The 16,095-nt window shown below is 33.7% G+C and overlaps 1 protein-coding gene across 1 annotated transcript in view; it reads left to right on the top strand.

The window, feature by feature from the left end:
- Positions 1 to 16,095, top strand: part of LOC140441825 (sortilin-related receptor-like) — a 148,299-nt gene that overhangs the window by 22,191 nt on the left and 110,013 nt on the right. The window contains exon 2 of the mRNA XM_072532762.1: positions 169 to 420. Coding sequence (XP_072388863.1) covers positions 169 to 420 — 252 coding nt within the window. The remainder of the gene's footprint in view (positions 1 to 168; positions 421 to 16,095) is intronic.

Raw genomic sequence — 16,095 nt, 5'->3', positions numbered from 1 at the left:
GAATCTATTTGTTACAGCAGCATATATCACTATCCGACGTGAAAAACAACCACGTCCTTTATTACAACCTCTACAGTCGAAATAATTTAAACTTAAGATTATAATTACCATAATTATTATATATTATATATATTATATTATATATTCACACATATTTTTAACTTTTAGGCTAACTATCTGAACGACACTCACAAACAGTTGATGGTACATTGGGTGGGAGAAAACAGCAAAGTAATCATCTGTTTGGCTCGCGATCCTGCTCCTATAATACCCGGCTTTACGACACTTACCCCTTCCACAGTTTTTATATCTTACGACGATGGTGATATGTACGAAAATAAAACAGAAAACTTCAAGTTGCCCGACGGTGGATACGCTACATTGGAGAAGTTTTACAATCATCCGAAACTCCATTCGCATGTAAGTACTATTTTAATGATAATTGGATTGGAATGTGACAATAAAGGTTACCTAAACCTAAATGAAGATAATTTACTTAATTAAATTTTGGTGGTACCTGTACCACAAGAATGTACTGATTAAAGGTTATTTTAAAGTTTATTACTGTTAATTTAACATTCTAGGTATATAACTTCTCTTTTATTTCAACTAAAAGGATTGTTGTTAGGGAATCAATGCAGCTGATATTTTACTCCTAAAATATAATTTATACAGTAGTTTTGGTCCTTGTAATATTATATATTTTTCCAAACCATGAAACTTCCAAGCCGTGTTTTTATGAAGGCAGCAATAAGAGGGTTACTTGAAGCATCCTGTACTTTTCAGACAGCACAGTCTTAATGTGAGACCCAATTTGCCAGGCTAGAAAATAGAGCTTTTTAGTTGACTTGCACAAGTAGTAGACAACTGGTCTCACCACTACTAAAAAAGGACTTTTCTGTGACCTGCCAACTACTCTGACATCGAGTGAACGGTCTCAAGCAGACTGACCGTCAGGATATTTAGTTCAGTCAGAATCACAGAGGAAATGACAGGCAAAAGATTGCTCACTGTGTTGTTTTGTTTGGAAACAAGTGTCTGAAAAATATCACATATAAATAGGTTTAGTTATAATAAGTTAAGTTATAAATATGTTACTTGGTTAACTGGGCGGCCCCCAGTGAAATTGTAATGGTAGCATTGGTTTAGAAATTTCGTAAAACGCCGTGTATATTCTCGATCGAAGTTCTTCGGACAAAGTGTCGAGGTGAAGTTAATTAAGGCGAGGTGACTCTCTACATACTCGTGAAGTCGAGTAATGTAGTGTCACACTTCGTATTCGAAGTACTGACTCTTTGACTCGGACGCGAAAAACCGACACAGAACGGAAGTAGAACGAGGTGAAGCGAAGTCGCATGAAGTACCTGTCTCCACTCTCGTACTCGCTGAACTTCGATCAACTTCTCGAGTAGTATAGTGGCCGCTGAACACTTATAGTGTGTTGTGTCAACTCAAGGTCACTTCCGGTCGTCTAAAACAGCTCTTACTAGTAACAATGATCAAGGACGCGTTGTCAATCAGATCTTAGTCTTCAAAACGAGCTTTCCACGTACTGCCTATAAACTGAATATCACTGAAACATACAAACGTCGACTATTCAAATCTCTTAGTAGTTATCCTTACCGCAATTAAATTGAACAAAGACTAAACGTTGCTAACAAACGTGTAAGAGAAGTTTACTGTGGACGAGTGTGGAGTCTAATGTTCAGAGGTTTTGAATTCTTGAGAAATGTATGGTTTTCAGAAGACGAAAGTCACATTCACCTTAACGGTTATATCAATAGACAAACAACTCGATTTCTTGGATTTGAACGCCCAGATGTCATTGTAGAGAAACCACTCCACCCTGAACAAGTTACCATTTGCTGTGCTGTGTGCTTATTTTGTTACAGATGAGACCAAGCATTCAGTTATTGTTAAGAGCGTTACATTAAGAGAGAACAAGTGGATAAGAGAGAAAACAAAAGTGAGAGATGTTAGACAAGAAGTTGCAAAATTTAAATGGAGATTTGCCGGACACAGTATAAAACAAAAAGAAGACCGATGGAACAAAATTCTTATGAGTTGGAGACCGTGGGAATATAAACGAAGCAGAGGAAGGCCCCAAATGAGATGGGCAGATGATATCAAGAAGCACGTGGGCTCTAGGTGGATGACTGTAGCGACAGACAGAGAAGAATGGAAAAGGATTGGGGAGGCCTATGTCCAAAGACGGACCGAAGAAGGGTAATTAGATAAATAGATAGATAGATTTACGAAATGTTGTAGATGCACAGGAGTTGGTTTCAAGCTATACGCACAAAAACAGAATAATTTCTCGTGGAACAGGCTTCGAGTACCCGCTCACACTCTTGATCTGACAACACTTGATGCATACATTTGGAGCATGCTGAAAGAATCAGTATTTAAGTTAGAAATTCCACCAGCCTATATTGGAGAACTACGACAAAAGATAATCTGTTTTCAACAACTGCAGCAACCACTCTTTATAATAAATATGTTAGACAATCTGTGAAACCGATATGTACCTTATTTGCATCGGTGCACATTTTGAACATGTAAATTATATAAATTAAAAAATAAATACAATATTCACTTTTGATATTGTTTATTTTGGTTTATACTGTATAATATTCCTATTTCTGTCTTATTTAATAATTCTTACTTTGAATGTATGTGAGTAATGTCATTGTAATGTTTTTCTCTGATAAGAATTTTATGAAGAATTTTACGATTTGCATATGAACTAAAACTTGCGATAGTAAACATGAATTTTAATTAAAATACGTGTTTCTATTTTCGTAATTTCTAAGACTTTATTTTTCAAGTATTCCTTCTTTAGTTTGCGACACAAAGAATTTTCTGTCAAGAAAAACAAAACTCCAGTTGATAATCATTCTCGACAAACAGTGGGACTAAACAGTAATTAGTCCTTAACACTGCTGTGGTAGCGCATCTTTTCAATACAAATTTGATAGCACCGGGTTCACCAGACCCGATGTATAAATATAATATAAATATATATTTTTGTAGATTTTTAAATATTTTCTTTGCCTTTATTAATTAACTACCTTCTTATAAATACGTATATGTGAATATGATATTGAATAATATATTATTTTAATATTTTTTGACATTTCTTTACAACCATACATTTTGATACAAAAAAAAATTATTTAATCACTAATAAAACATGAGATATTTATTTTAACCCTTTCTTTACCATCGACCTATATATACGGTTTGGGGAAAAGTGTCACTGTTCCCAGTGACGTACATATACGTTCTCGAGTGAAAACGTTTTTTTAATACCATGCCATTATACCATGTATACGGCATCAATTTTTTTTTGCACCTCTGCCAGCCCCATTGCCGCATCTATTCGGCATTGTTACAATGCCATCAGCCCCAATCCCGTATTTGTTCTGAAACTATTTTCTTGTGGCATTTTAAAGGTAATTACTATTTAAATGGGAATAAACCACAATTAAAGGTTAAAGTACGTTTATTGACGTTTCAATTTCCACTTCGGATTTGAAATTTCCAATTTCAATCCCGTATTGGTACGTTCGAACGTGCATTGTGATGAACCCACTGCCGTATTGATACGGCAGCTTCTGATACAGGTCGTTTCGGTAACTGCCGGGTATGGTCGGGTTTTTGGTCTATTTTTAGCATGCGTCTTCTACCGCAAATATCACGTTAGCACGGCACGGACTACGCAGTATTCTGCTGTTATTGCAGTCCAAATGTATTGTGAAATTTCAAGAAAATGTCTGATTCGAGAAAAAGAAGGCGCTCATGCGATACAGTTGGTTTGTGTGGACTAACGCAAAAAGAATATGATGATATACTGGCATGCTTGGATTCCGATGAAGAGCCTTTTGTAGAAAGTGAAAGCGATTATGTACCAGATAGCGATAATTCAGAAGAGGGGGAGATTGTTAATATTATTTATGGGAATGATGAAGCTATTTATGAAAATGAAGGTGCTGATAAGGACGAAGCCGAAGTTGTGGTTGCAAATACATCGAGAAATAAAAGCAAAAGAGCTTTAGCGGATGATTTTAGTATACAGTGGGATAAACAGCAATTTGTTCCTGTCGTGTACAAGTTTGATGACACAAATTCAGGTGCCCATTTAGACAATATTGAGAATCCTGCCAGGGAAATAGATTGTTTTCTTTCCTTTCTAAATCCAGGTACCGTTAATTTAATTATACATGAAACAAATAATTTTGCTGCAACGGAAGTTTGCAAAAATAAAAAGATTGCTTGGTCGCCACTTACACTTCGCTGAAAATGCTGATCAACCTCAAGCGGATTCTTATTACAAGGTGCGAGACGTTTTTTTGCAGGTAAAAAACTCATTTGCTAATAATTTTACTCCATTCCAAAATCTGGTAATCGATGAAAGTTTGGTTCTATTCAAATGACGGCTGCAGTTTAAACAGTTTATAAGAACCAAACGCCATCGATTTGGAATAAAATTGTTTCTTCTGTGTGACTGTGAAACGGGTTATGTGTTAGACTTTATCGTTTATGTAGGTAAAAACACCGAAATAAATAATTATGAGGATATCGGCCTCTCAGGATCTGTGGTTGCCACTTTTATGAAACCCTACTTGGACAAAGGTCACTCGCTCTTTACTGATAATTGGCACACGTCTCCTAGTTTGTCAAGGTACTTATTTTACCATATAACTAACTCTTGTGGAACAGTCAGGGTTAACAGAAAACACATGCCTAATTTAACAGAAAAACTACAAAAAGGTGCAACTTCCTCAATGTAGAGTTGTAATATGTTGGCACTAAAATGGAAGGATCGAAGAGAGGTCACTATGCTTACTACCATGCACCAAGACAAAATGGTAGAATTGGCTAAAAAAGACAGAAAGACAAACGAATTCATTAAAAAACCAGCTTGTATAATAGATTACAATATGAATATGGGAGAGTGGACAAGACTGACATGTTACTAAGTTCCACAGAAAGCGTCAGGAAAACCGTCAAATGGTATAAAAAGCTATTCTTTCACATATTGGACCTTTCTATTCTAAATGCACATGCAATATACCTTACAAAACACCCAGAGAAAACACCATTGGCCCAGTTTCACTTGAATCTTATTCGTCATTTCTAGATGTTTAAATTATCTTATTACAATGAGATGTTATTTTTAGGTATCATTTACCAAAACATACAACTATACTTCCTGTGCGAAACGTTTTTCGTCTTTTAGGTAGACATTTTCCTGATATTGTCCCTAACAACAAAGTTCGTAGATGCACTGTTTGCTCAACAACAAAGACTCAAGCATCAAGGTACAAGGCGCGAATCAAGGTACATGTGTCGGGAATGTCACGTGGGTCTCTGCGCACATCCTTGCTTTGGCATTTACTATACCCAGGAACAATTCTAATACCTACTTTCGTATTCATTTCATATTTAGTTTATAGTTATCAAAAATACTTTCGTTTTATATTTTTTTGAACATTAAAGAGCATTTTCTGAGTTTTTCTTCGCATTTAATGAGCAACCGTATATATACGTCGTTTTTACTGCTGGCACTTCGAAAACTCTGGGAACGGTGGCACTGCGTCGCTGATCAGGTCTGGTAAAGAAAGAATTAAAGAAACATAAAAAGTAATGATGCAACAAACTAAAAGTGATAATATAAACGATTAATTTGAACATTCATCACAATAAATATTGACATGTTTGAGGCATAAAAATGCTTGGCACTTAGTGCAAGCTATTTTTATGCCTCAAACATGTCAATAGTATTTTGGCAATAGTATTTTGACTTATTGTCATTTTTACACTTAACGCATCTTTTCTTTGTCCCAGTAGGCATATCTGGCAAATTTTCTCGAATTCTAGTATAAAAAAATACAGTAATATCTCAACTTACGCTACCACGACTACGCGAATCCAGACCAGAGTAACACGACTTTCAAATCTTGTCGATTCGTCATCTTTTCGCCAAGTGCCACACAATCGTTCTTTTAGCGATTAGATAGTATTACCGCCCACACATTATTGCTCATCCAAAGTAGATGTTTTGACTTTTCGCACGAAATCAGCACATTTATTTTATATTAGGTATTTCTTATCTACAGTTTTGTCTATGGAGTGGGTGTTTGTTACTTTTATAGTGGGACTTTTATTATATATCTACTGAAGACTTGAAAGAGCAATGATGTCGTCCAAACGAAGTAAAACTGATCCTTCTGTAGCAAATAAGAGAAGAGAAACGTTATCTTTGGAATGTAAACTTAACATAATTACAGATTTTGAATTAAAAATGGAATTCTGTGAACTATCAAAGAAGTTCTTTCCAGGTTTTAAGGCTGCCAAAGATCGATTGAGTTAAAACCACTCTTAGTTCATCGCTCAGAAAATCCAAGAGCACTAAAAAATAAATCTAAATCTGGCTTGCCTGTAATTTGGACGTCTAAAGCTTGGGTGACAGCTTCCCTTTTTGAGGATTGGTTTGATCATCATTTCATACCTGAAGTCGAACGTTATTGTCAATCTTAACAAATTCCATTTAAAGTGATGCTAATTATCGACAACGCTCCAGGTCATCCACCTGCAAGTTTAACTAGTTTTGACCCACGTGTGAAATTTTAATTTTTGGCACCTAATACAACCAGTTTACTTCAGCCGATTGATCATGGAGTCATTAAAATATTCAAGGCTTATTACACCAGACGATCATTTGCACATCTCCATAAAGTATAAGAAAAAACGACAAGCTCTCTTTTAAAGACTTTTAGAAACAATTCAACGTGTTAGATGCAGTGACAATCATTGGATAATCTTGGAATGAAGTTTCACAAAAAACGTTGAATGGCGTCTGGAAAAAAACTGTGTCCTTTTTTTTTCATCACTGACACTGAAATAGAATTTATGTCAAAAAAGAACTGTTGAATTCCCACAATCAGGAACTGGCAATAGATAACCTCATAGAAATGCACGAGGAAGAACAAGACATTGAAGAGCTTGAATGTTTGGATCCAGTTCAATCTGAGGATCAAATGACGATTGGAAACTTTACTGACCGCCTCAGTTTAATTGAATGAAAAGGTATTAAAAATTTTAGAAAATATAGACCACAACGAAGAGCGCATTTTTAAACAAGGGATAAAAAATTATTAGCCTACTATGAACAAATTTTGCGGGAGAAAAGAGCCTTCTACATCAAAATAAATTGAATTACCAATTTTATATTTGTATATCCTAAGATTTTAATAAAAATTGTTTGTGTAAATTTCTATTTTTTCTTATCTTCCGGTCCCAATTAAAATAATTTATATAGATACATATACGAAATTATACCCCGATTTTCACGAATTCGACAAGCGATTATCGTGTAAGTTCGGGGTATTACTGTATTTGCAACTTCTTGACGTCTACAATATCTTAGTTGCGGTGGTACATTTTCATCTGATGATCTTCTTTTTAAGTGCTCGTCTAATAATGACAGAGCAATAGTTTTTAAAAAGTGTCGACGTTTCATACTGGTATCGGGTTGTTACAATTGTCTACAACTTGTGCATTTATACCTGCTATGTTCATAGTTTAATAAAATATACCTATTCGTATTAGGTACCACATTGTACAATGAACAAAGTTGGTCCAGTGTATCAACTCCATCTTTTGTTTTATTGTAAAATGTGATAATTTCTGGTTTATATTGATTCCCGGAATCTTCATCAATTATGTCATTGTGATCTAGACTAGAGACTAACAAAACATTTTTCAATGCCACGTCTATTTTCCCCTGATTGTGCCTACATAAGTTCATGTATGTTCAAAAGATCATTTATAAGTGGTAACGTTATAAACCAGTTGTCACAAGTAATATTTCGTGACATTCCGGAAGTTGGTGTTTTCAGACGCTCCCTCTAAATGGCTCATTTGGTTGCTCACCGACGTAAACCTCTAGGTTTTTAGTGTAACACATTTTCGAGTCTACGCAAATATCTTAAGGCCGTATTTATTAGGCTTTTCTGGTAAGTATTGGTGGAAACTACATAATCCCCTAAATGCTTCCAATTTTTCATCAATCGTAACGCAACTCCCAACTGTATAATGGTCTTTGCAATTCATAACAAATTCATCAAATAAATTCTTATCCGTACAAATTTATCTAGGGCTTTTCGTATTCCTCGTGTTTCCCTATCATCAAAACGTAACATACAAAGCAAAAAATGAAACCTTCCCAGGAACATTGTCAACCAGAACATTTCTACTCCACACCCTTTTCTGTCTCACAGTTCTTCAAGTTTTAGTCTAGCACCTTTTAAACATCCTGCCAAATATAAAAGGCCCAATAAAGCCTTTATTTCAGTTCTATCTGTGGGTCGTGCCGATCTTTCTCGGGTGTATGTAACATTTTCAATAAATTCAACTGTTGCATCTAGCATATCGTTGGATATAAATAAACTCCAGCACTCTGCAGGAGTTTTTGCCTGTTTCGCGACTCTTTTAACTCCAGGTAAAGTAATTATATCCTTCCTAGGGGTTTTTAAACTGTGTTTCCACCACACTGTCCCATCTTTAGCGGTCAAATGAGGTATTCGTGTGTTTTTCGGTTCACAACTTTCATCATCAGAATTGCAAAAAGAAGCATCCTGTTCGGTATTCGATGACTCAGATTGGACTTCGCAATGGCTGAAGTTGCCGGTCTACAAACAACCATCTTCCGAATAAATCTCTACTTCACTGTCAGATGGTACTTCTTCCAGTAGACGAAGAAGTTGGCTTGCTGGGCCTCGAAATCCATTATCTGCAAATAATTATTGTCATAAGTTATAAAATACAATGTAAAGAAATTATTCAACTATATAGCATACTGGTAATCAAGTTGTAACAGTAAATAAACAAATAAAAGTTAAAATACTCAACAAAAAATTACTAACTGATTTGGTAGCGCTGGGTCTCCTGAACCCGACGTATTCACTTTACAAAAAACAAAAGTTCCTGAGTTGTACTGCCGGACAGGGTTGCCAGATTTTTTTTTAATTCACTAGAATTTTTGTCAAAATTTCCCTAGATTTCCCTAACAACTTGACAACCATATTTAGGCTAGAATCCTAGAATGACCTACCTAAGTCTGAAATCAGAATGAGCAGGGGTTTTAAAAATCTTTCCAAACATTTCTAATTTGTGTGTATTTGTCACATAAGAAGTTGGAAATATTGGTTTTTTTAATTGTTTGAAGAATAAATAAGGACTTTTGGTTATGAACGTTCATTCTGTGCGATTGTTATTACTTGTTCGTGAATTTATGAGGTAAGAATATCAAAGTATTAAGATATTTTAGCCCGGGGGATCCCCGTCGTAATTCGCCGTTCGTGAAATACCACCGCTCAAGTCACCGACAGGGAATCACATGAACAGTTAAAGAAAGGGAAACTAAAAATCAAAAATCGCCTGAGGCCAATATATACTTCATCTCAGGTGGATCCCCGACGTAATTCGCAGTTAGTGAAATTCCACCCCTATAGTCTCCGACGGGGAATCACATGAAAAGAATTCAGTGATTCCCCGAATAATACGATTTCCAAACAGATGAATTCGCTCCGTGCGTGACTGACGCGACACCTACCGCCTTCATCTGAGAGTTTTGGACCTCCCAATTTGAGGTTAAACATATGTTAAATACATTCGAAATTGACAATTAGTAATAATTAGTTTTTTTAATTATGTTTTTTCAGTTAATGTGCAAAATAAATGTATTAAAAACTGGGTTTCTAAAAATTCATAATCTATCTAAAATCATAATTATTTATCTTTTCAACCCCAAACGAAAAAAAAAAAGGAGAAAATCTAGTACTGGCAAATCAAGTTTTTCACGTGGAAGAGCATGTAATTAAAAACAATAATAGTAAAAGTTATGATATAAAAGCTAAAGTCATCAGACAGGCTGCAGCTTGAAGCCTTATGAAATATCATTTAAGGTAAATTATTTAAATTTTTCCTATTTCAATTGCATAAAAATGAAATTATGTGATAGTTGCTTTTTCATATTAATAGCACGAATGTTCTCTAATTTATATGTAATATTTGGAAACCTATAAAAACTACACTCACTATTTTTGCTATTATTAGCACAATTAAATACGCAACATGTATTTGCACCCATTTTTGATCAAATTCATGCCTAAAAAGATAGGTCCAATTTTGTCATATTTCGGCGCTAATATAATTTTACAAGTAACACGAAAATGATATTTATATTCCTAAAACAGTAATTGCAACATATATTTCAGGATAGTTGATGTTGTGTTGAAATATCAAAAAGATGGTAAACCTTATTTGGTGTTAATAGAGAGACAATAATCAATCACTGCCAAGTGGTCATTGCTTGGTCGTATCGGTTTGTAGTCGTACAGATTATTATATTAATTTTTTATGACTAGTAGGCACTTTAACTGTAGAGCTAAATAATGAAATTCTACTTCAGTAGACGACTGCAAAAAAATATTTATGAACCTGAATCTAATTCACATTTTTTGTCTAATCCTAAACCAAATAATACTTTCTTATTATTCTTACAAGGATCTTACAAGATAAGTGTAAGAATAAGTAGGTCATTTATTGTCAACGATGAACCTACGAGAGGAAGAGTCACACCTCGGAAACATGCAAGTATTTAACCAGTGTATAATAGATGATGCAACGAGAAATCGATAGATAATGTTTTATTACATATCAATAAGAATTTTGTGTTAGCAAAAAGATAGCGTTAAATTACACCAAACGGCTAATTTAAGAGTTGAACCATATGAAATTATATTTAATTTTTTTATCAACAGGAAATTAAAAATGTGGCATGAATAATGTCTAACTATCAATGAATCATTCACCACGATTATAGATTAATTTTATTTAATTATTGGCAATGATAAATGTGTACTATCATAGGTCAATTTGGGAAAGATAATATTTGTTTCAATCTGACTCTTTTTTGTTGTTTGACTAATGCTTTTAGGCGATAAATTGTTTATAAAATTAAATTACCCTCATCACTATTATAGTTTCATGATTTCTTTATTTTTCTACACTTTCTCAAATGTTAAATATACTTTTGACTTAATTATTAAATTTTTTACACTTTAATTATACTCGTCAACAATAAACTGAAAACATTTGGCGTAATTTGTGTACTTCAGTTTAACAACGCAATTGTATAATGAAGACATAGAGTATCTTGATCTTCAAGGTACTCAGATACAACTACATACTATACGTTCAGCGAGAGTAATGAATCGAACAACACTGCACACAATGCATAGTCCGGTTAAATATTCCAAACCCATATATATTTGTCATACTGCCTACAAAGAAACCGAGTTTTTCGGTTTTTTTACTACTGCAGAATGTCCATCTTCCATACACATTATTCTGGATAGGTTAATTTCTTGTATTTATGCCACAAATTACGGCTAACCTCATACAAATAATTATTGTCTTTGGAATATTTTATTCTATTATTATAGACGCGTCTGCGAATATGGCACTTACATTATGACAAAGTCACTGGCCTCTGAAGGGAACATAAATGTTAAACCCAAAGAAATGAACCGGTCATTGGCTTCTACAACCCTGAAAACAACTCCCCAGATGTAGGCGATAAAGAGAAGGCATGTTTTTACCTTCTTCGGAAAAAATATTGACAAAAGAGGCTGGCCTCGATATTGAGAAAAAGAAATCTCCATTAAACTTAAAATATTTAGTAAAAAAAAGGGTCGTCTGCGAATACTGCGAAACCCTATAATGCATCGAAAGTATTACCTAACTATAAATTGACAAAGATTAATTATTTAGCTTACCGCATTTTATAGAGATTTCACCACTGAACTTCAAACAAAAAGACATTTATGTCAAAATGCATATTGCTTATAGTTTAAAAACGAACTCAGAACGAAATAGGGCCTCGTCCACTGGAGGGTTAAGTGCCTTTCTTTCTCAAGGGATGTATTTTTGCTGTATGTCTACACTTTATAGTCTCAAGTTGATCATTCAGAATTATATCTGTATTTTTTAATTTATAGTTTATTAATTTCCATAGGTTCTATTAAAGATAGCTTAAGGCCTTTATTTTGAAACGGAGAATTTGAAATTGGTGATTAAAAGAATGAATACGATCTAGAAAGTGAAGTGCGTACATAGAATCTGTTTTTCTATGATTGAAAGTCATTTTGTGTTCTGTTATACGTTTGGTTAAGGTTCTACCAGTTTGACCGATGCAAGTTTTTGGGCAGTCACCACATGTAAGTTAGTATATACCACAGTTTATGTGCATTTTTGGCTCTTGTTCATTTGCTTAAGTTATTGTTTATTCTTAAAGCTGATGTTATTCCTCCCTTTTTTATGTTTGGCTATTTTTGTCGATATCTATAAGTAATAAGATATGGATCACGGATTTGATATTTTTTCTGTGTTGATTCAACTTTATTTAATTTTGTTCCTCATTTTTATAACTCATATCCCGCTCCAATTTCGTTATTTCTCATTCTGCCATTATCTACATACATTTTTATATTTGATTTTAATTTCATTTTTGTCGTTATTGCTATACCTTCCTTTGCACACTCCATTGTATAAGTTTATTTTAGCCCCGAACTGGTGAGGTGGGGTCATATATGACCCCACAATTGCCAAATATTGTCGATATCTCAAGGTAATGGCTATGTATCTCCTGACTCGTTTAGGAATGCATCGATCGATCAAGTAGTTGTATAAGAGCAGTTTCGAGAAGAATGTCTTATTATTCGTATTACATGTGAATTATTATTTTACTTTTATTTCGTGCTAAATATTTGCTGGGATACGTAAAGGCACCATTAAATAGTAAAGGCACCATTTTGTAGAAAAATGTAGTGGATCATCAAAAAAGTATCTTACAATGATCCCAACTTTCAGGAGACTATTATGCAGTGGTTTAGCGACACAGAGCAAAGCGAAAGAATCAATGATGAAGATATAACGGTGTTGGAACAGTCTTCTTTTGAGAGTAGTGAAGACGAACAAGCAACTAATGAAAGATGAGTCTTTTAAGCGAGAAACAGATACAAATCGGCAAAGTAACCTGCTCAGAGAACTCATACAAAAACTCTTTCTGTCAATCTAGTCAGGCAATCCAGCGAGGACTTTAGAAAATCCAACACCACTAGCTCTTTGGCAGTGTATTTTAACAGACGATGTTCTCTTTGAAATAATAAAAAGGACAAAAAAACTGAATTAGTTGATGTTGACATGGTAGAACTAAAATCGTTCTTTGTCATTTTGTTTTTTTTTTTTTTTCATCTATTTTTAAATCGAGCCACGAAGATCTTGATAGTCTTTATGCCACAGACGGAATTGGGAGGGACATTTTTCGGTGTACAATTGCGCCAAAAAGGGTTTAAGTTTTGTTGGCATGTTTGAGATTCGACTGTGCTAATAGTCGAAAAGAAAGAGAGAAGACAGATAGAACAGCAGCAATATCATGGATTTTCAATAAAATTAGTTTTTTCAATAAAATCACTAATGTTTGTATTTTGAGAACGATGTCGGAAGTGGAAATTGAAACGTCAATAAACTTACTTTAACCTTTAATTGTGGCTTATTCCCATTTAAATAGTAATTACTTCAATAAAATTGTTGAAAAAACTACTGCTTGTATGATTTGGCATGTATTGATGAAATGCTTGTTGGCTTTCAAAGCAGATGTAGATTTAAAGTATATATGCCAAATAAACCTAATAAATATGGCATTAAAATGATGGCCTTATGTGACGTTCGTACATCGTATCTATTCAACGCGTATATTTATTCGGGAAGAAGTAGTGATGGTCAAGCACTAACAACAGATGAAAAGCAATTAGAGAAAAAGTTAACTTACGTTGGAACGCTAAAAAAATAAAAGGGAGATATCTATCGAATTCCTGCCATCAAAAAATAGAGCTGAAAACTCATCCTTATATGGATTTACATATAATAAAATATACATACAAAACATTTCCATTTATAGAAACAAGGCTTCTTCTTCTCTTCTTCTACGGCACTACAGCCCAAAATGAGCCTTGGCCTCCTTTATTTTTTGCCTCCACCCTTGTCTGTCTGTGGCTGCTCTTCTCCATACACGGACTCCTAAAAGTGCTTGTGCGTCGCTGCTTACTGTGTCTTCCCAGCGCTTTCTTGGCTTTCCAACTGGTCTCTTTCCCTGCATTCTGGCGTTCAGTGCTCGTTTTGGTAGCCTATCCTCTCCCATTCGTATCACATGTCCGGCCCATTGCAATCTTTGTATTCTAAAACAAGAAACAAGGCTACTGATACTAAAACAGAAGAAATAATCTCCTTTTAATAACATCACTAAAGGTGGTATCGATAGTCTGGACCAAAAATGTGGTACTTTTTCTTCAAACATTCAACATTATCTTTCGTAAATTCATATGTTTTGTATATATGTACAAAAAATAGTGGACACAAATCTAGATATCAGTTTATCAAAGAGCTTTTTCTTTCGTAAAACCTCAACTTCATAGAAGAATTGAGAACACACGGGTGTCACGAGAAGTCCGAATTTCCACTGAAAAAATCTTGCAAATTCCGTTGCCCATTGCTAAGGATGAAAACAATTTAAAAAAAAACGCCATGGAAAGTGTCCTAGGTCCAAAGATAAGAAAACTGTGTCCTCTTGCAAATTTTGTAATACGCAAATATGTGCGGAATGTACAGAAAAAATTTGCAAGGATTTTTGTGAACAATAAATTTGGTCTAATAAATCTAGTGTAATTTCTTAACAAATATTACTTTTTAGAATAATTGTTTTTACCCTTTTTATAAGAATATGCGTTCATTCAAAACAAATTTGTTTTAGTTACTAATAAAGTTTATGTTTGTCAAAATAAAGGGCAGAATTTGTTATATATTTATTTGTTAATAATCATGTAATAATCAAGATAGCTCTTTAAAATCTAACATTTTTTATTTGTAGTTTAAAGCAATAATATTACTTTATGTAAATGCGCAATATCGTTGATTGAATAACCCAATTTGGGTTATTCAATCAACGACAATATGTAATCAATTATTTAATATATAAAAAATAAGCCGATAAACATTATTTTAAAAATGGGTATGCTAACTTATTACTTTTTTTCTCAAAAAAGGTTGGTTCCCATGTTTAGGAAACAACACAGATTTTCACTCATAGTTGTTATGGTTAACATAACTGATATTTTATGTACTTCAAATTGCCTGATATTTTATGGGCTTAAGAGGCGTAAATGGATGAGTTTATCTGGGAATGTTTATCTAAAACCATGTACATAGTTAATTTATGTATAAATATATGGTGAGAATGCCACAATCCTTAGTTTATTTTTTTAAATACTAATGGGTGTTGGGGTTGAGTTTCTCACTGATAAATAAATGCAATTCGATATCTCTTAGTCATATATTGCTTAAAAAGAATTTATACTGTGTCTTAGTCATTAACTACATAATATATTTTGATTTGTCTGCACTATTATTTTATGATGATTAAAAATGCTAAGGTTTTGATTTTTGACCTAAGTGAAATTCAATCTTTCAGTATTTTTTATATTTGAAGTGTAATTTTATCAGTTTAACAATTCAACAATTTACATTGTTACATTTACATTCCCAAAACAAATCTTGTTATACTATACACATAAAACTCCAAAATACGTGTACATATACGTGTATTACATCTAAATATTAAAAATGAAACACATTTATTTTACTTCTTTTGATAATTCTTTAAAACTTACTGAATAATTCTCGGGGTGTTGAGAACCATCGAATGAATTAAACCATCGAATAATTACTAAATGATTTTTACCATCGAATAAATTTATTCATTACTAGTTTTAAGCTTTAATGGGTCCCTCTATTAGAGAAATGATTTAATATATTTTTTTATAAAAACTCCTATAGTTCTGTTACAATAATTCCTGGTTATAGTCAAACCAATTAAACTAAACCTCATGGAACTGTATTTTACTAATTTTCTAAACCGAATTATGTTATTGTGATTCCCCTAGTGTGTATGTGTCTTTAATTACACTATTT

Source organism: Diabrotica undecimpunctata, chromosome 5 (assembly GCF_040954645.1).
Source record: "Diabrotica undecimpunctata isolate CICGRU chromosome 5, icDiaUnde3, whole genome shotgun sequence".
Taxonomy (NCBI): Eukaryota; Metazoa; Arthropoda; class Insecta; order Coleoptera; family Chrysomelidae; genus Diabrotica; species Diabrotica undecimpunctata.
Note: the sequence above shows the minus strand (reverse complement) of the source record. Positions and strands in the feature narration are given on the sequence as shown.